The 21,417-nt window shown below is 36.9% G+C and overlaps 1 protein-coding gene across 1 annotated transcript; it reads left to right on the top strand.

Moving 5' to 3' along the window:
• Nucleotides 1-20,265: 20,265 nt before the first annotated feature.
• Nucleotides 20,266-21,198, top strand: LOC100654274 (olfactory receptor 4C3D-like). The gene has a single exon (XM_003422331.4). It carries the CDS (start codon nt 20,266-20,268, stop codon nt 21,196-21,198), a length of 933 nt encoding a protein of 310 aa, XP_003422379.4.
• The last annotated feature ends 219 nt before the right edge of the window (nt 21,199-21,417 follow it).

Genomic DNA, 21,417 nt, shown 5'->3' with positions numbered 1-21,417 from the left:
TATCTTCACCACCAGAGAATAAGTTTCTTGAGAGCAGAAATAATTTCCTTTGTTGTCATTGTTGACTTTAGTGCCAAGCACTGTCATATTCTAAAAAAGGATTAACTGTTGGGTCTCTGACTGCTCTCCACTAACATTTAGAGATAAAAAAAAAAAAAAAAACCCAGGGCCGTTGAGTCGATTCCGACTCACAGCGACCCCATAGGACAGAGTAGAACTGCCCCATAGAGTTTCCAAGGAACGCCTGGCAGATTCGAACTGCTGACCTTCTGGTTAGCAGCTGTAGCACTTAACCACTATGCCACCAGCGTTTCCACATTTAGAGATAGAACCTCTTATTTGAAAGTCCAATTCAGTCATCTGAGAAGTAGAATTGTTGAGGAAATTGGGATATTTGGAAGAGAAACCCAGTAAAAACAAACCTAGTGCCATCGAGTCAATTCCGACTCATAGCGACCCTGTAAGACAGAGTAGAACTGCCCCATACAGTTTCCACAGAGCGCCTGGTGGATTCGAACTGCCGACCCTTCGGTTAGCAGCTGTAGTACTTAACCACTACTGCACCCAGTAGACATTTCTAAATGTTTATTAAGTATAAGCCACTGTAGAAGATTAATAGTGAAGAAGTTCTCCATTACCTAATGTAAATACTAATAATTGTATTCATGATTTCATTACAGGTCTTGTTCTACTGAGCTCCCATCTCTGAAATAGGTCTTGTAGAAGAGTAAACAGGGCACAGTAACAATGTAACAGATTTTGTCCTCCTGGGACTCTCTCAGGATCCTGAGGGCCAAAAAGCGTTATTTGTCATGTTTTTGCTCATCTACATTGTCACGATGGTGGGCCACTTGCTCATTGTCATGACTGCTATTGTCAGCCCCTCCCTGGACTCCCCATGTATTTCTTTGTTGCCTGTCACTCATGGATGCTGTTCTTTCCACTGCTGTTTCCCCTAAAATTATTGTAGACTTACTCTGTGATAAAAAGACTATTTCCTTCCGAGCTTTCATGGGCCAGCTCTTTATAGAATACTTATTTGGTGGTGTTGAGGTCTTTCTTCTGGTGGCAATGGCCTATGATCGCTATGTGGCCATCTGTAAGCCACTGCATTACTTAATCATCATGAATTGACAGGTTTGCATTCTGTTGCTAGTGGTGGCCTGGGTTGGAGGTTTTTTGCACTCTGTGGTTCAACTTCTCTTTGTGTACAGCCTCCCCTTCTGTGGCCCCAATGTCATTGATCACTTCAGCTGTGACATGTACCCGTTGTTGGAACTTGCTTGCTCTGACACCTATTTTATAGGGTGCACTGTTGTTGCCAATGAAGGAGCCATCTGTATGGTAATTTTTATCCTTCTACTAATCTCCTATGGGGTCATCCTAAGCTCCCTGAAGACCCACAGTCAGAAAGGGAGGTGCAAAGCCCTCTCTACCTACAGCTCTCACATCACAGTAGTTGTCCTCTTTTGTTCCCTCCATTTTCTTGTATGTTAGACCTGTTTCCAACTTTCCCATTGACAAATCTACGACTGCAGTCTTTACAGTTATCACTCCAATGTTGAATCCTCTGATATACAGCTTGAGAAATTCTGAGATGAAAAATGCTATGGAAAAAATCTGGAATAGAAAATTAACCACAGGTAGACTAAGAATATGCTTCCACACTGAAAATATTATTCCTAATGCTAAAGCAAGAAATAGGAAATAAATTATCACAATGACTGATTTAGTCAATTCTGTGGATTCTCTAGGTACACTTCTCTTTATTGATACAAAGGCATCCAAAATATAGAATAAATTGTTCTTCTAGTTTAGAATTAACCTAATAGAGACATTCTGGAGGCTGGATAAAAGACATAGGTATTTTTCCTCTCATAAACAAAAATAAAACTAAGCTCACATTGTAAATTTATTTTTCTGAGTATGTACTGAAACAGGACTTAGAAGAATTTTTTTTTCTTTCTCTTTTAAAAAGAATAAAACAAATTACTTTAGAAATTTTTCTATCATTGAATTTAATGAGAAAACATTTTGGCTAATACTTAGAACAAATTTCTGAGGCCAAGAGAGTGATTTAAAATTTTACTGTTCATTATTCTCTTAGCACAAAAGCTTTTTTAGCTGTCCTAGGCATTTTGTGTTTAAAATTACTTCTGTTCTTCTGGCCAATGTCCATGTATTTTTAATTCTGCATATTTAAGTGGGACACGATATTGTGTTTTGTTTGAGACACCATAAGTGAGTAATTTTGATAGATGGGATGTGGTTGATGAAGAAAACTCCTTCTAGTTCTTGATTAGAGGACAGATACTATTTCAATTTGGATTTGAAAATCACAATCTAAGTTTTAAACATATTTTATACATTCCTCATTAGTTATTATGTGCATTTTTTTTGCAGTTCTTAAAAGAGTAGATAAAGCTTCTGATTTTATCTCCATAAAATTGAAGATATGGAAAGAAATGTGTTATGTCGCATAAACAGCATGTTCCCTAAAAGTTGTATTAAACTTAATTGCTTTTTACTTAAAGACTTAGTAATGATTTCTTTTGGCAAAAACAAAATTTTGTTTTTTCAACTTTACATAAAAAAATAAGTTTTTCTCAGTCTACAGCCCATCCAGGGACATCCCAAAGCCAGAAAGCAGGAAGAATTTTCTCAGTGTAACATGGATCTTTACCTATGCTTAATAAGAGTTTACTTTTCTAACTAAAAGAAAAATTTTAGAATTTTTCTTATTTTTAAATTTTAGTGTGTAATTTTTCGTGTGTATCCAACAACATATGCAATTGTTTGTAAGTTTTGTAGCCTTTTACCTAGAATATTATCAATATCATTGAAAGTGCCTGATTTCACTTCTCTGATGCCATTTCTCCACCCCTTCTCAGAAGAAATTCCATTCCTAGTTTTTTAATCGTAGTTAAAAATAGTTTAACTATGAATATAAAATGTATATTTAGATTTCTTATTCCTTACTTTTATTAAAATTATTTTATGTAGCTCATAGTTCTCAGAATCTTAACATTTATCACTCAATGTTTACTATTTAATATTTGTTTATATACCTGCAAGTCGCTCCTGTCCAATTATTTTTCCTGCTGCATATTATTTCATTGTTTGAATATACCATAGGTTATGTATCCATCCCTGGTCACTGCTCGTACAGATTGTTTCCAGTTATTGTTATCATAAGCAGTGTCATTGTGGACATTCTAAAAGAAATTATTTTGTGTTAAATAGGGTATTTATATGTTCACTTTTACAGATGGTTGCAATTTTTTCCTGAAATGGTATCATCAGTTATACTCCTGCCACCAGAGTTGAACAGTTCCATTACTCTGTATACTTACCAACACCAGATATTGTAGATGCTTGATACTTTGGTCATTCAAGGGGTTTAAAACTGTGATTTCACTGTGGTTTCAATTTGCATTTCTTATTTCTATTGAAGTTGAGCATGTTTTCATATGTTTATTAGATGTCACTTTGTTCCCCTCTTCTATGACATGTATAGTATATTCTTGCCTTTTGCCAGTTTTTCAACTGGGTTGTCTTTCTGCTATTAAATTGTTTATGTATCCTGTGTACTAATTCTCAAATTTCATTTAAAAGTAGTACAAAATTCTTTCCCGTTTGTGTTTTTTCTTTTTACACTTTTATAATTTCATTTGAAAATACTTCTTAATGTAGTTAAATTTCTCAATCTTTATGCATTGTGTTAACACTTCTATGCCTTACTTAAGATGCCCTCTGATATAAAACCAAAATTTGTTGGGGTCAAGTAGATTTGGACTCATAGCAACCCTATAGGACAAAGTAGAACTGCCCCCATATGGCTTTCCAAGGAGTAACTGGTAGATTTGAACTGCCAACCTTTTGGTTAGCTGCCAGACTCAACTACTGTACCATGAGGGCTCCATCCTCTATTACAAGGACAGGAAAACATTCTATATTGTCTTCTAAAGATTTCAAAATTTTGAATTTTTAATATCTGATTTAAATCTACTGAATATTTTATTTTTATAGCTAAACATGACATCAGCACAGTAATCTATTCTTTCTGCCTTTTTTATCAGCATAGAATCCCCAAATAAAAATGGGACTAATTCCATTTAAATGTAATGGAAGAATGGCTGTGTTCATTGGCAGACATATTTCTTTCTTATCAACTAGGGCTTCCAAACATAGCCAGCTCAAAATTTTGAGTACACAAAGCAGAAATACTTTAAGTGGTTTATTATGAATAGTAGACATAATAGTGACAAGGGCCACTCTGACCTCTATGTTTTGTTCACAAGCTTTTTATTCTGGCTACAGGAGAGATGGTCTTGGTTTAAGTATATACCACATTCTGTAGGATAGCATACCAGTGCTATTTTTGTTGTCTTTTGTTTTCCAGGCAGCACTATCATAGAGTATTCAGAACCAAATCCATAATTTTATCATGTCTGACAGGTAATGGGAGCATTAGTAAGACCAGTAAAGTTAATGAATATTAGTAGATGGCTTTGTTATGAAATGTATTTCTTGGTCATAGATAATCTTTGGTGAGGCTTCATGGCAATGAATAAAAAGTTTCTTGCAAATCTACATACAGTAGAGCTAAAAAGAGAACATTGTCTCTTGAAGACAAATCACTGCCTCTTTCATGATTGACTGGGTCTAATATAATAATAATAACAACCACTTGTCTGTCAGTTTGTTGTACTGTCATGGCTCACGTGTTGCTGTGATGGTGAAAAATATGCCATCAGTATTTCAAATATCAGAAAGGTCACCCATGGCTGACAAGTTTCAGAAGAGCTTCCAGACTAAGACAGGCTAGGAGGAAGAACCTGGCAATCTACTTCCAAAAAAAAAAAAAGAAAGAAAAATCGACCAGTGAAAACCTTATGAATAGCAACGGAACATGGTCTGATATAGTGCTGGATGATGAGATCCTCAGGTTGGAAGGCGCTCAACATACAACTGGGGAAGAGCTGTCTCCTCAAAGTAGAGCCAACTTTAATGACTTAGATGGAGTCAAGTTTTCAGGACCTTCATCTGCTGATGTGGCACAACTCAAAATGAGAAGAAACAGCTGCAAGCATCCCTTAGTAATGAGAACATGGAATGTACGAAGTATGAATCAAGGAAGACTAGAAATTCTCAAAAATGAAATGGAACGTTTGGAGATTGATATCTTAGGCATTGGTGAGCTGAAATGGACTGGTATTGGCCATTTTGAATCAGACGATCATATGGTCTACTATGCCCGGAATGACAAGTTGAAGAGAAATGGCATCACATTCACTGTCAAAAAGAACATTTCAAGATCTATCTATCCTGAAGTACAATGTTGTCAGGGATAGGGTAATAGTGATACACCTAAAAGGAAGACCAGCTAATACGACTATTATTCACATTTACACACAAACCACTAATGCCAAAGATCAAGAAATTGAAGATTCAGACTTCTGCAGTCTGAAATTGATCAAACATGCAATCAAGATGCATTGATAATTTTTGGCGATTGGGATGAAGAAGTTGGAAACAAGGGAGAACAAACAGTAATCGGAAAATATGGACTTGGTCTTAGAAATGATGTTAGAGATTGCAAGATAGAATTCTGTAAGACCAATGGCTTATTCATTGGAAACACCTTTTTTTTTTAACAGCGTACACGGCGACTATACAGGGAGACCTTACCAGATGGAATACACAGGAATCAAATTGGCTACATCTGGGGAATGAGACAATGAAGAAGTTCAATATCATCAGTGAGAACAAGGACAGGGGCTGACTGAGGAACAGACCATCAATCAGTCATGTGTAAATTCAAATTGAAGCAGAAGAAAATTGAAACAAGCCCATGAGAGCCAAAGTACAACCTTGAGTATATCCCACCTGAATTTAGAGACTATTTCTCAAGACTAGATTTGATGCACTGAACACTAACGACCAAAGACTAGATGAGTTGTGGAATGACATCAAGGACATCATACATGAAGAAAGCAAAAGGTCACTAAAAAGATGGTAAAGGAAGAAAACACCAAAATGTATGTCATAAGAGGCCCTGAAATTTCCTCTTGAAGTCAGAACAGCTAATGTATGTGGGACAAATTATGAAGGAAAAGAGCTGAACAGAAGAGTTCAAAGGATGGATTGAGAAGGCAAAGTATTATGATGAAATGTGTAAAAACCTGCAAATAGAAAACCAAAAAGGAAGATCATACTTAGCATTTCTCAAGCTGAAAGTACTGGAAAAAAAAATTAAGCCTTGATTTGCAATATTGAAGAAATCTATGGGAAGAATATTAAACAATGCTGGCAGCATCTAAAGAAGATGAATGGAAAGGAGAAAGATGTGGCAGTCTGCTTCCATAAAGATTATAGTCTTGGAAACCCTATAGGGCAGTTCTACTCTCTCTTATAGGGCCACTGGGATTTGGAATTGACTCCATGGCAATGTTTTTTTTCTTTTTTCTTTTTCTTTTTTTTATTACTCCCTACTAAAGAAGAAGTCCTGGTGCTGCAACGTTTAAGCACTAGGCTGCTAATCAATAGGTTGGTGGTTGGAACCCATCCACTGGCTCTGCAGGGGAAAGACCTGTCTCAATCCACTTCTGTAAAGATTACAGCCTAGCTTAGGAGCAATGAGTTTGTGACAATTGTGGAGGAAAAACTCACAAAAAGAGGAGGAGAATGGTTGCACAACTCAAAGAATATAACAAATGTAACTGAATTGTACATGTAGAAAATGTTGAATCAGTGTATATTCTGCTGTGTGTATTATCAACAACAACAAAATGAAATAAACTACTGAAAAAAGAAGATGGAAGGAAAACAGTCATTGTACTAAAAGAATTGGTGAAGTTCACCATTTCAGCAGATAGCATATAAACAAGAACTGATGGTACTAAAGGAAGAAAGCTAAGTTGTGCTGAAGGCATTGGTGAAAAACAAGCCTCCAGGAACTGATGGAATACCAGTTGAGATGTATCAACAAATGGATGCAACCCTGGAAATTCTTCACAACTTCAATCTTTTCTCCATTTATCATGATGTTGATTATTGGTCCACATGTGAGGATTTTTGTTTTCTTTATGTTGAGGTGTAATCCGTACGGAAACCCTGGTGGTGTAGTGATTAAGTGCTATGGCTGCTAACCAAGAGGTCGGCGGTTCGAATCTGCCAGGTGCTCCTTGGAAACTCTATCGGGCAGTTCTACCCTGTCCTATAGGGTCGCTATGAGTCAGAATCAACTTTAAGGCAGTGGGTTTGTTTGTTTGTGTGGGTAATCCATACTGAAAGCTGTGGCCTTTGATCTTCATCCGTAAGTTCTTCAAGTCCTCTTCGCTTTCAGCAAGCAAGGTTGTGTAATCTGCATAATGTAGGTTGGTTTCTGGTTATAATATAGAGCTCATAAAATGAAATAAATGATATATAATGTTAAATTCAGTATTTTGAAGGACGTTCTGGAGAAACCCTTCTTATTTTCAGCAGATCATGTCACAGATGTAGCCGCTCACAGATAGAACTCAGCTTTAATACCAAAGTCTCATCATGGAGAGTGAAGCAAAAAACATGGGAAAATTATTGTGGGAGAAAGTTCCAAGGACCCATTTTCTAAAGAACTGTTGTGTGCAAGGCTCTATGGAGGAAACATTGTTGAGTGGGGCATCAAATTTTTGTTCTAGAGTTTCTGTTCTTCTCAAATTTATTATTGACCCTTTGGTTTGCAGGCTCTGACGCTGAGTTCAACATCTTCAAAAGAAAACAAGAAGAATGGGAACGTTGTGACTGAGTTTGTCCTCGCTGTACTCACTCAATATCCTGAAGGGGGAAAAAGTTTCATTTGTCACATTCTTACCCATCTACATTGTGAAGGTAGTGGTCAATCTGCTCATCATGGTGACAATCATAGCCAGCCAATCCCTGGGTTTCCCCATGTGTTTTTTTTTCTCGCCTATTTATCATTTACATAGACTGTGTATTCTACTTCTATTGCTCCCAAAATGATCATAGACATGCTCTACTAGAAAAAAAAGTTCATTTCCTTCCATGCTTACATGGCACAAGTCTTTACAGATCATTTATTTGCTAGTGCTGAAGTTATTCTTCTGGTGGTGATGGCTTATGACTAATATGTGGCCATCTGTAAACCTCTTCATTATTTGGTGGATATGTGTTCTCATGCTGATGATAGCCTGGATTGGAGGCTTTCTACATTCTTTGGTTCAGTTCTCTTTATTTATCAGCCCCCTTTCTGTGGCCCCAAAGTCACTGACAGCTTTGTGTGTGATGTCTATTCCTTACTGAAACTTGCTTGCATGAACACCTACCTTATTAGACTTTCTGTGATAGCCAATGGAGAGGCAATTTTCACTGTGATAATCTTCATCCTACTAGTCTTCTATGGAGCCATCTTACACTCCTTGAAAACTAATTGTTCGGAAGGTAAACACCTGTGCATCTCATATGACTGTGGTCTTTTTATTCTTTATTTTCTGTATCTTCCTGTATGCAAGGCCCACATCTTCCTTCCCACTGATATATTCATGACTCTGGCTTTAGCTTTCATAACCCCTATGTTGAACCATTTAATCTAACTGTACCCTGAGAAACTCAGAAACAAAAAATGCCGTGGGGAAACTTTGGAGTAAAAAAGTAACCTTAGTTGGAAGAGGGCTGTACCCCTCACTCAGAACATGATATTCATTATTTCACAGAGCCAAAGAATGCTTTCACTATCAGTGATCCCAGTCTTTTTTTTTTTTAAATCATTTTTTTTGTTGGATTCTTTAGACTGTTTATTTTTAGACTTATATATAAATTATTCTTTATATAAGTAGAATATGTTATAGCCCTTAGAGACAAAGAAAATTTTATAGGTTTAACCCCCTGTATATTGAATCATACTGTGTTAATTTTCCTTTGTGGACAGCAATATTTGGTTTTATTTCAAATTCTTATTTGTGAAGCATGGTGCCTTCCTGAAACATAAAAATGTGACCTAATCAAACATTTCTTTTAGTCCCAGACAGTGAGATTTTAAAATTAAAAATTAAGATTTTTAAAAAAGCTAACCTAACAAAAAAACAAGTGACTTTGTCAAATTAATTAAATTTACATGGCGTATGTTTATGTTCATAGATGAGGATAAATTCATAAGAAATGAACTTTGTTAACTTTGTACTGTGATGAAGCAAGGATAGCCAAGTAGTGTACAGTTGATTTTGTGAATTGTGACTCATTTTTGAACAGAAAAGTACTTCAACCCCATTTAGTATATCTGGTTAATCGACCTTCTCCAATAGTTGAAATACATGCTTAAAGTCATTCATATCACAGATAATTCAAAAACAGTTGCAGTAGTACATCCACAGGAACTGCCAGAAATTCAAGGTGAATTCAGAAGGGGACATGAAATGAGGGATATCATTGCTGATGTCAGATCGATTTTGACTAAAACTAAGAACTCCAGAAGGATGTTAACCAGTATTTTATTAAATGCCTATAGAAAGGCATTTGTGTGGATCATAACAAATTATGGAAAACATTGCAAAGAATGGGAATTGCAGAATACTTAATTGGGCTCTTTTGGAACCTGTAAACAGACCCAGAGGCAGCTGTTTGAACAGAACGAGGGGATAAGGTATGGTTTAAAATCAGGAAAGGTGTGCCTCAGGGTTGTGTCCTTTCATCATACTTACGTAATCTGTATGCTGAGCAAATAATCTGAGAAACTGGGCCATACGAAGAAGAATGTGGTATCTGGATAAATGGAAGATTCATTAATAATCTGAGATACGCAGATGATATAGCCTTGCTTGCTGAAACCCTGGTGGAGTAGTGGTTAAGTGCTACAGCTGCTAACCAAAAGGTCAGCAGTTTGAATTTACCAGGCACTCCTTGAAAACTCTGTGGGGCAGTAGTTCTCTGTGTATAAGGTTGCTATAGTTGAAATCCACTCTATGACAATGGGTTTGGTTCTTGGTTTGGTTTTGCTGACAGCAAAGAGGACTTGAAGCACTTACTGATGAAAATCAAAGACTACACCCTTCAATATGGATTGCATCTCTACCTATAGAAAACAAAAATTCTCACAACTGGACCAATAAGAAACTTCATGATAACGGAGGTAAGACTGAAGTTGTCAAGGATTTCATTTTCCTTGGATTCACGATCAAGCCCCTTGGAAGCGGCAGTCAAGAAATAAAATGAAGTATTGCATTGGAAAAATCGGCTGCAAAAATCTCTTTAAAGTGTTGAAAGTAAAGATGTTACTTTACAAACTAATGAGTGCCTGGCTCAAGCCATGATATTTCAATCACTTCGTATGCATGCAAAAGCTAGGCAACGAATAAGGAAGACTGAAGAAGAATTGATGTGTTTGAATTATGGTGTTGCTGAAAAATTTTGAAAGTACTATGAACTGCCAGAAGAATGAACAAGTCTGTCCTGGAAGAGGAACAGGCAGAGTTCTCTGGAAGGGAGGATGGCCAGACTTTGCTTCCTGTACTTTGGACATGTTTCCCAGGAGGGACCAGTCCCTAGAGAAGAACATTGTGCTTGGCAAGATAGAAGGTCAATGAAAAAGAGGAAGACACTGGATGAAATGGATTGATACAGTGGCTGCAACAATGAGCTCAAACATAGCAACAATTGTGGGGATGGTTAAGGACTGGGCAATGCTTACTTCTGTTGTACACAGGGTCACTATGAGTTGGAACCTACTCAATGGCACCTAACAACAACAACATGTCACAGAGCAGAGTTTCAGGATCTGCCTACATTAAACACTTTGAGTATACTTTTTTTTCTTTTTAACACAATGTTATGGATTGAATTGGGCCATCTCCAAAATAAGTATTGAAATTCTAACCCCTGTACTTGCATATATGATCCTGTTTAGAAATAGCAGTTTCATTTTGTTATGTTAATGAGGCTATACCAGTGTAGGGTGGATCTTAAACCTAATCTTGTCCAAGTTATTAAAAGACCAAAATATACACAGACACACAAACCATGTGAGGATTCTTTAAAAGCCAAAGAATGTCAAGGAACCAAGGAATGCCCAGGGCTGTTCACAAGCAAGGAATTGACACAGCCAGTGCTTTATTTGGACTTTTAGCTTCCAGAAAAATGAGAAAATAAATTTCTTTTATTTTAAATTTAAGGCTGCCTAGTTTTTTTTTTTAGTTTTGATATTTGTGTCATAGCAAATAAAAATAATACCAAACCCACTGTCTTCGAGTCGATTCTGACTTGTAGTCACCCTACAGGACAGAGTAAAGCTGCCCATAGGGTTTCCAAGGAATGTCTGGTGAATTCGAATGACCAAACTTTTAGGTAGCAGTCGTAACTCTTAACCACTATGTCACCAGCAGCACTAGGTAATTAAGACGCACTATAAATATTAAATATTTTTGGAACAGATTATTTTGTTTTACGTAATGAATGCCTTTCTGATTCTCAGTAAAATGAAGTATACATTCTTGTTGACTTAGGTAATAAATCACAGGTGTCTCTCTGTTTATAATTGTTCTGTAGCAGTTTGGTGCAAGGGATAAGTGCTTGGCTGCTAACCGAAATTTGACATTGTGAATCCACCAAGTGGCTTCTCAGAAGAAGACCTGGGGATCTGCTTTCATAAAAATTATAGCCAAGAAAATTCAGTGGAGCAGTTGTACAGTCACGTGAGTCACCATGACTCTAAAATCAATTTGATAACACCCAATAACAACAACAATTCTGTATTACAAAGATCATTTGTTTAAGGCTCTGACCTGAGATGTTTCCCTCTTGGTAAGTGTACCCATAACATACATACTAAGGCATTAAAATTAGTGTGTGTGTGTGTGTGTGTGTGTGTGTGTGTGTGTGTGTTTCCCACCTTAATCATTTTCTGAATTTACAATTGGATTCTTTTATGGTACTTAGAGATATTAATACCTCCATTTATTGAACAAATATTGAATAAATCCCAACCATGTAGTCACATTTACTCTTCAGCAAAGGAAATAAAAACTTCTCTAGATCTTTTAATAACGAATGAATCCAGTGCACGAAATTAAAAACTTACATAATCATTGGAGGGGTTGGAGGAGCTGACTTAGATTCGTGGATTCGGAAAGAAAGTCCACTGCAACTACTTCTCAAAGTACTTCCCTGTTCAGAGTTTAAAAACATAATTTACTTCAAAAGTTTTAAGGCTTTACTTTTTCACATTTACCTCTTTAATCCATATAGAGCTTGAATTTTAAGGTAGTGTTTGAAGTGGAAATATGGATAAGGATAACTAGATTTTTCCAGCACCATGTATTTAATACCCATTTCATTTCCTACTATGCCGAAATGTCATCATTTTTATATATAAAATATCTACAGATCCCTTGTTCTGTTTCTTGAATTTCTATTTTCTTCAATTTGTCTATCCGTGAGCCAATACTATAGTGTTTAATTACGGTATTGTTTCAGATAGATACTATAGTTGTATAACAAATTGCTCCAATATTTAGTTGCTGAAAACAACAACAATAACCAGATGGTTTCTCTAGGTCATGAATATGGTTCAGGGTTTCTCATGAGGCTAAAATCAGAGGTGATTGGGGATGAGGTCATCTCTAACAGTTTTCTTTATCATATATCTGGTACCTGGTCTTGAAAGTCTTGAACAGTGATGGCTGAAATAACTGGCACCGTTTGGGCATCTCCCTCTATTTCTATGTGGTCTGTCTACATAGTCTCTCAAGCATGGAGACTTTTACACGGTGAATCAGAGCTCTAAAAGCGTGTGTGTCAAGAGAGTGAGCAAGGAAGTAGTGCATTGCGTTTTTTTACCTAACCTTGGAAGTCACATAGAATCACTTCTGTCATATTCTATTTGTCCAGAGAGTCATAAATTTCCTTCCATTTTCAAGTAGAAAGGGCATGGACTCTACCACTTAAGGAGGAAATGTCAATGTTCTGAAAGACCATATATAACAGGATATAATGTGGTGGAAATATGCCAAAATCTCCCCTTTGGCCACAATAATGTGCATGCCCCCCACAAGAAAAACACACTCACTGTCCCCTTTCCCAAGGTCCCTCTCTCAACCCTCATCCAATTACTGTATCAGGTTTTGACTTAAGGTTCAGGATCTTATCATCTAAATTGCATCCAAGTAGGGATGAGGCTCGTTAGGTGTGGTTCCTTGGACACAACTCTTTTAGTACTGTTCAGTCTGAAGACCTGTGAAGTATAGATACATTATCTGTGCTCCCCCCCACCTCAGTGTACAATGCTCTGACAGGTGTGGAATAACTTCTATACACACTTATGTTCAAAAAAGGGAAACATGAGAGGTGCACAGCAGTGATGTTCCATAGAAATTTTTGAAAACCTGTTTAGACACATGTTATTTCCACAGTCTTGGTTATCTGTCCAGGACTTCTGGTAGTTATTTTTCCATGCATCTTGCCCCAAAATACCTTTGGTATTTTGATTCTGCTTTCTGAATTATCCATTCTTTCCTATAATATATAGCTTGTGCTTGTAGGTTACTAAACATACTTGAAAGATACAGGGGAGATTATTCTCAGATTCGAATTTAACTTATTTGGCTTGGAAAAAGATGGAGAGACAGACTTAATATGTGTGGAAAATGGAAGCTTAAAAATTCCAAATCATTTATCCTTATATTTTGTGATTTGTCTTTATACAATAAATCCTATAGAATAAATTCAAAGGCTATATTCGGTTATGATATCTCAACATCTTCATTTCCCAAAAGGCAGGTCTCTCTTGGAAACAACATGGGTAATTGTCTTAGTTATCTAGTGCTACTATAACAGAAATACCACAGGCGAATGGCTTTAACAAACAAAAGTTTATTTTCTCAGTCTATTTTTTTTTTATTAGGCTAGAAGTCCAAATCAAGGTGTCAGCTTTTTCTCTCTGTCCGCTCTGTAAAAAGGTCTTTATCATCAGTCTTCTGTTGGACTCAGTGCAGGGATCCCAGGTCCAAACACTCGCTCTTCTCCTGGCACTACTTTCTTGGTGCTATGAGGTCTCTCTGTCTCTCTGTCCCCTTCATTCTTTTATATCTTAAAAGAGATTGGCTTAAGAAAAGCTTAATCTTGTATTTGAGTCCTGACTCATTAACACAACTGCCACTAATCCCATCTCATTAACATCACAACACATAGGAAATTCACATCAGATTACAAAATGGTGGACAATCACACAAGACTGGATATCATAGCTTAGGCAAGTTGACACATATTTTGGGAGGACACAATTCAATCCATTACAGTAATTGAAGCAACTATATAGATCAATTAGGTAGGCAAACAAAACAGTAACTTTTGTTTGAATTACTCTGTACAAAGTGAGACTATCAGCTATTCCACGAAGGGAAAAGATAAACAGGCTGAGACTCAGGAAACCTGAGTTCTTATCCTTAATCTACCACCATCTAAATGTGCAATTTTGTTAATGTCTTTTTCTTCTTTTAATCTCAGTTTCCTCATTTTCAAAATGAAAAGAATCTGTCTACCTACCTACCAACTGACCAACCGATCAACCAGTCCATCCATCCGTCCGTCCATCCGTCAGTCCGCCCGTCCATCTGTTCATCCACCCATCTATCTATCATCTATCTACTTATTTATTTATTTATAGGTCATATTCTGGCCTCAGTGTGCTTAAATTCTTAGAAAAATTTCATTGTAATGTAATATGACTAGGTTATTACTCTGCTCAATAGGAAACATGGTCCAACTTTTTTCAGAGGCTTATTTCTCATTTTGGAGAACTCTTAAATTAGAGTACATAATAGAATGAAACACAGTAAGCTGGCTTTTAGTTCTACTGCTTAGCAGTTATACCGTACTGGGCAAGTGAAATGAGACATTCTGAGCCTTAGATTTCCCATCTATGAATTAGGAAAAGTATACTCTGGGGTTATTTGAGTTTAAATGTGAAAATGACTTCCAAATACTAAGAGCAAAAAAATCAAAATCAAACCTGTTGCCATGGTCCTGATTCCACCTCATGGTGACCCCATGAGTTACAGAGTAGAACTGCTGCATAGGGGTTTCTTGGCTGTAGCCCTTACAGAAGGAGGTCACTAGGCCTACATTCCATGGAGCTGTTGGGTGGGTTCAAGCCACCAACGGTTGGTAAAATAGTCTAATGAAAACTGTCTGTACCAGCCAGAGTCCTAAAACAAAAAAACCAAACCCAGTGCCATGGAGTCGATTCCGACTCCCAGGGACCTACTTACTTTTAATAATGAATTTAAGGTGGGATAGAAATAATATTTAAATGGGGTAGCAATGTGTTATTAACTGACATAAAACAAAACAAAACAAAAAAAATATTTCTCCATTGCCTTCGAGCTGATGTTGACTCATAAAGACCCGACAGGACAGAGTAGATCTGCTCCAAAGGGTTTCCAAGGAGTGCCTGGTGTATTTGAATTGCCAACCTTTTTGTTAATAGCTGTAGCTCTTAACCACTGTACCACCACGTCCCCAAACAAGTATATAAGTAGTTCTAAATTCTTGTTCTAAACTCTCCTGAGAGGGAAGTTGGGAAATTCTCAGGGGAAGTATGGAGACTGGCATAGTTCAAATCCGTAAGTGTTTTTTTAATCCAATTTTATGCTTCCATGAGTTAGGGTAAGAGTCTTCTTAAAGCTTTTGTTGATAGATGAATATTAAAGAAGGGTCATGCTAACTACATAGGTAAGGTTTTAAATGGCAGATAACACAGGGTCAAGGTCGAGAGCAAGACTTGAGGCCAGATATTTGAATGAGATCTTCTGACCTGCTCCTCACTAACTATACATTCTGAGGTAAAAGGCTAACTCCCTCTCTTTCTCAATTTCCCTATATGTAAAATAGAAGGAATAACCTTCCTACTGTATATAGTCCTTTTAAAAAAGATATTAAATGAGGTAATTTATGTGAAGTGCTTTGCACAGTGCCTAGCATATAAGAGTATAAGAAGTAATCAATTAATATTAGTTTTTGATCATTGCATATAATAATAATGTTTAACATTTACATAGAACTTTATAATTTATGAAACATTTTCGTATCTCCTATGGGGAAAGTAGGCTTTATTTCCTTAGCTCTTCGTTTTCTCAGGACTCATGCTGAGATCACAAAAATGGAGGTAGAGGTAAGAAAGAGATATGAAAAGGGAACAGAGACCAGTGGGCAGTAGAGATCTTTTGGGGGTGGGCAATGCTGACCAATAAGGTAGATAACAGTGGGATTGAAGGGGAAGACATCAGTGAGTGAGAACCCTCATAAGTAAATCTATATATAGGTGTCAGAAAATTAGATTTGACATTCACATTAAAATGCTAACCATATGACGAATTCACCTCTACCTACTCAAAGCCAAAATTTACCCCTAATTCTGGTGGTGGGGGTGGTGATGTGCATGTGTGGGTGTATGCGTGTATGCATGTGTGTGTGAAATATCTTATAATCACTTTGATAAAGAATAATACTAATAATAAAAAAGATTCATGGTGGTGGTTAAAAACCTTGCAGATGAATGAGAGAAAAATGTGTCCTCATCTGTTTTTATAAGTACTTGTTTTGGTGTGGCACAGATACAGCCTCATAGAAAGTACACTATAAATTTAATAGTCACAGTTATATGTTATGGACTTTCACAGGCAATAAACAAAACTTACTCGTAAAAATTTCATTAAAAGTAGTTGATGTTGTTTGTGCACCTACTTTGGGCCAATTGCAGAGCTAGTAGCCTTGCCAGTCTCACAGCCATACTTAAAGCTAATTGTCCACATTTGACAGAAAATAGTTGAGAAGTTCAGACGTTGAACACATTTTATAGAATTACCTTTGTTAGCTCTTTATTTCACTGTGAGACTAGGGTTACAAACCACTGACTAACATCAGAAAACTTCCTTACCCTCTTCTTAGCTTAGTTATTTCATCTACTAAATAAGGATAATAATAGTGTATGACTCAATATTGATACAAGGATTAAATGTGCCTGGCATTTCAAAGGCACCCAAGTAAAAATTAGCTGTATTAATTACGGCATCTGTACGTGAGGTTGTCTCAATAAAGGGCAACAATGTCTTTCATGGAGTGAAGTCCAAAACTTTGGAATAATTTTTACTCTTCTTTCTTTCTGACACCCCACATCAAGTCAATGAGCAGATACTACTGCAGCTACCTTCATCATACATCTACCTCCACTAAGCCCATCCTGGTGCAAATCACCATCACGTTTCTGCTGAATGGTTACAATATTCTCCTAACTAACCATTTCCCTGCTTCTACTATTGCCCCTCTATAGTCTATTCCCCACAAAGTAGCCAGAACAATCGATTCTAAGATTCAGTCAGACCATGCCATTTTGCTGTGCAAAACCTTTCAACGGCTTTGTTTTTCACTTAGAATAAATTCATACCCCTTAAAATGATCTACAAAGCCTTATAAAAACTGCCACTTATCAATCCTTGTTCATTCCACTCCAGCCACACTGACCTCCTTTAGACAATGATGCCAACCACATTCCCTCCTCAGAGTGTTTTCACTTTCTGATTTTTTTGTCTGGAATGTTCTTTCCTTAGATGTCTTCTTGCATTCTTCTTCACTTCTTTCTAGTCTAGAATACATGTTCCCTTCTCAATGAAGCCTTCTGTGACTACCTTATAGAAAATAACACCCCACCCCCAGATTCCATATATCCATTACCCTACTTAATTTTCCCCATAGCAGATATTATTGTGATCTGAAATACTATCTACTTTCTGTTTTATTTGCTTATTTTCTGTCTTCCCCTACTAGAATGTACACCACATGAGTGTAGAGACTTTATCTGTTTGTTCACTGCTATCTTTCAACTTTCTAGAGTGTTGGGCATATAGTAGATGATTCATAAATATTTGGTAAATGACTTATTAAATGGAGCTTAAAGCTATATTTCATTAGGTAACCCTTCTCCCCAGACTCCACAGGTTTTATTTTCATTAATAAGAATATTCATTTTGTCTAATTTTGTGTGGATGTGGAGTTTGGCAGACTGATAAAATGTTCCCTAATATTATATCTTGTTTCTGTTTGACTTCAAAATCTCAAAAAGAGATTTTATAAGTGATTAAAACTACCCCCCCAAATAAAATAAAACAGAAAAACTCAGGATGCAATAACACACAAAGAAAGAGAATCTGGATTTTCGTGAGTTTTTCAGCTTACATTCTGAGTAATTCTAATATACAAAGACAAATACTTTCCCCAAAAAGATAAAATCATGGCTCTCATACAAATTTAAAATGAACACGCGGCAAAGCTTTTATTTAACACATTAATGAATGAATGAACCAGGAATATGTTGTAATCCATTTAAAGGAGAATCCTTTGTAGCACATTTTTTCAATCAGGGATGTGTAATGAATTTACAAGTAGATGCAAAACTGACTTTATCCACAACAATATTGAGGGAAATCAATTAAACCTCCATGAGACAACATTTTCAGTTTTATGGACAGAAATTGTTTGTGTTATCAGTTTTCTATAACTCAAAGAGTTATAAAATAGCTCAAAGACAGTGAAAGGCATAAGCCTCACAGAATCATGTAGCACCAACGGAAGTGCTATAGATAACACGTAGCTTTCATTGAAGATCGCCAGTAATCTTCTTATATTTCAAAGTTTTTTCCTCACAGAAGTTAAATTTCTTTAGCAGCTGTACATCAAAAGAAGTAGAGATTATTTTTAAATAACATAAAGTTATATAAAGGGAAAAATATTTTTCCATTTATTTCTATTATTTACAAAGGAAAAGTGCAAACTTTCTATATCCATTGGAGTCTTCACAAGAAACAGCATACTCAAAATGGCAGATTAAAAAAAATTAAAGATTATTTATTGAGGTATGAAAATTTTGAGGGGAATTAATTAGGGATGATGATAAAGCATTCCAGGCCTAGCAACCAGTAGGAAACCATAACCACAATTATGGCTGAGGGAATGAGTGGAATAAATGATTACAAAAGGAAATATGAGAGTAAGAGACGCTTACCCAACAAGTCCTGTGACCCTAGTTTAAGGTACCCTGTTACTGATAAACCACGGGAGGGGCCCAGGAGAATAAACCCTGACATTCTTTTCTTCCCACCCTGTCCTCTAACATTCATCTAGTACTTCCTGTTGACCAGAGAAGAAGGAGGCCTGGTTGATCAAAACCATGGAAGCCCGCCATGGAGGAGAAGAGTGAGAATAGATCTGAAGGGCTGAAAGGAGTATATCTTGCTCACTTTCCGTCACTTTATTAAATTGTTTTTCTAGGTAAGATGGTGAGCACTCCTATTTTGGAAAAGAGAGAACACAGGAGAAATAAGTAAATTGTCTTCCAACTTATTTGTACACTTAATGTTTATTGACCTCCACTCTGGGCCAAACATTAAACTAGATCTGGGGATAAAGAGGTGAAGAAGGCAGATACAGCTTTCCTTCTCTGTGGCTTATTTCAAGTGTTTTTGAATGGAAGAGTGAGGTGATTTGGTCTTAATCTGTATATCAACAGTGTGTAAAACAAAAACTAAGAGTTGGTTAGAAGCCATAGCTCTTAACCACTGCCCCACCAGGGCCCCTCGTGTATATATATATATATATATACACACACACACATATATATACTTATATAAGTGTGTCTTTCTATGTGCATGTGTTGTTGTTTTTGTTGTGTGCTGTGGGGTTGATTTTTATTCATAGTGACCCTATCTGACACAGTAGAACTGACCATAGGGTTTCCTATGCTGAAAGCTTTATGAGAGCAGATGGCCAGGTCTTTTCTCCCACAAAGTGACTCATAGGTTTGAACTGCAAATCTTTTGGTTAGCAGCTGAATGCTTAACTGTTGTGGCACCAGGGCTCCACACTCACACATAGATGAGTTGCCTAATATTTCTTGCTGGCCGAGAAGAAATTAGGTTTATTACATAATGAGCTGCCTCTGCCTGGATACCCTCCAGCAAATGTCCAGTGACCACTTGTCAGATATGTTGTAGATGGCGTTCCAGCACCAACAGATAAAGCTGGATTAGACAGTCTCAATTGTTCCAATCTGTTTGTAAAATAGAAATTGCTTGTTTTTTTCACTTCTTGTATACCATAAGGAAAAGAGTTTATATTATTAACATGCATTGTTCTTATTTGCAAACCCAAAATCTCATCACCCTGCTTTAACAATGTTGTCTTTACAGGATAATCCCAATTTCTGTGTCCATCATCAGCACTGAAATGAAAGAAAACAGGATGAATGTGACTGACTTAATTCTAATGGGACTTACACAGAATCCTCAGGTGCAGAGAATTCTAGTTGTTGTTTTGTTTATCACCTACATTGTCACCGTCTCAGGAAACCTGCTCATTGTGGTCACCATAATCTACAGTCAGACATTGAAGTCCCCAATGTATTTCTTCCTGGCCTTCTTATCTTTGATAGATGCCTGCTACTCCTCTTCCATAATCCCTAAAATGCTAGCTGACTTGCTCTCTGAGACAAAAACCATCTCCTTCAATGGCTGCATGACACAGATCTTTACTGAACATTTCTTAGGTGGTTCCGAGGTTGCTCTCCTTGTGGTCATGGCCTATGACCGTTATGTGGCCATCTATAGACCTCTGCACTACGTGACCACCATGAACCACCATGTATGCTGCCTTTTGGTGGGGGTGTCTTGGATAGTGGGTTTTCTCCACTCTATTGGACAGATTCTTGTCACTTTCTGGCTCCCATTCTGTGGCCCCAACATTATGGATCACTTCATGTGTGATGTCTTTCCCCTGATACAACTTGCCTGCACAGACGCTTTCCTTGTTGGTCTCCTGATTGCTGCCAATGGTGGGGTAATCTGTTTAATAACCTTTGTAATGTTGTCGATATCCTATGTTGCCATCCTATATTACCTGAAGACTCAGAGCTCTGCAGGGAGGAAAAAGGCCCTCTCTACCTGTGGTTCCCACATCACTGTTGTTGTCTTGTTCTTTGTGCCCTGTATTTTTATGTATATGCGACCAGTAGCCACCGTCTCCGTGGATAAAGCCATAAGTGTATTCTATACTCTTGTCACTCCCGTGTTAAATCCCATTATCTACACAGTAAGGAATGCAGAAGTAAAAAATGCCATCAAAATGTTATTGAAAAGAAATGTAATTTCAGATAATAAATGACCCAATATGAAGATTTTATTTCTATCATAATCTTTACATTTTTGTTTTATGTTACATACATATATGTGTAAAAATGTATACGTTTGTGTGTGTATATATATATGTAGCTCTTTCTCACATATATCATTTAACTTCCGTAGAACCTTTGTGCAAGAATGGCATGGAGGTGGTGTCTGACCTCCTCTATCTTTACAAGGAGGAAGAAGAATCAAAATTAGC

Source organism: Loxodonta africana, chromosome 7 (assembly GCF_030014295.1).
Source record: "Loxodonta africana isolate mLoxAfr1 chromosome 7, mLoxAfr1.hap2, whole genome shotgun sequence".
In the NCBI taxonomy this organism is placed as follows: Eukaryota; Metazoa; Chordata; class Mammalia; order Proboscidea; family Elephantidae; genus Loxodonta; species Loxodonta africana.
Note: the sequence above shows the minus strand (reverse complement) of the source record. Positions and strands in the feature narration are given on the sequence as shown.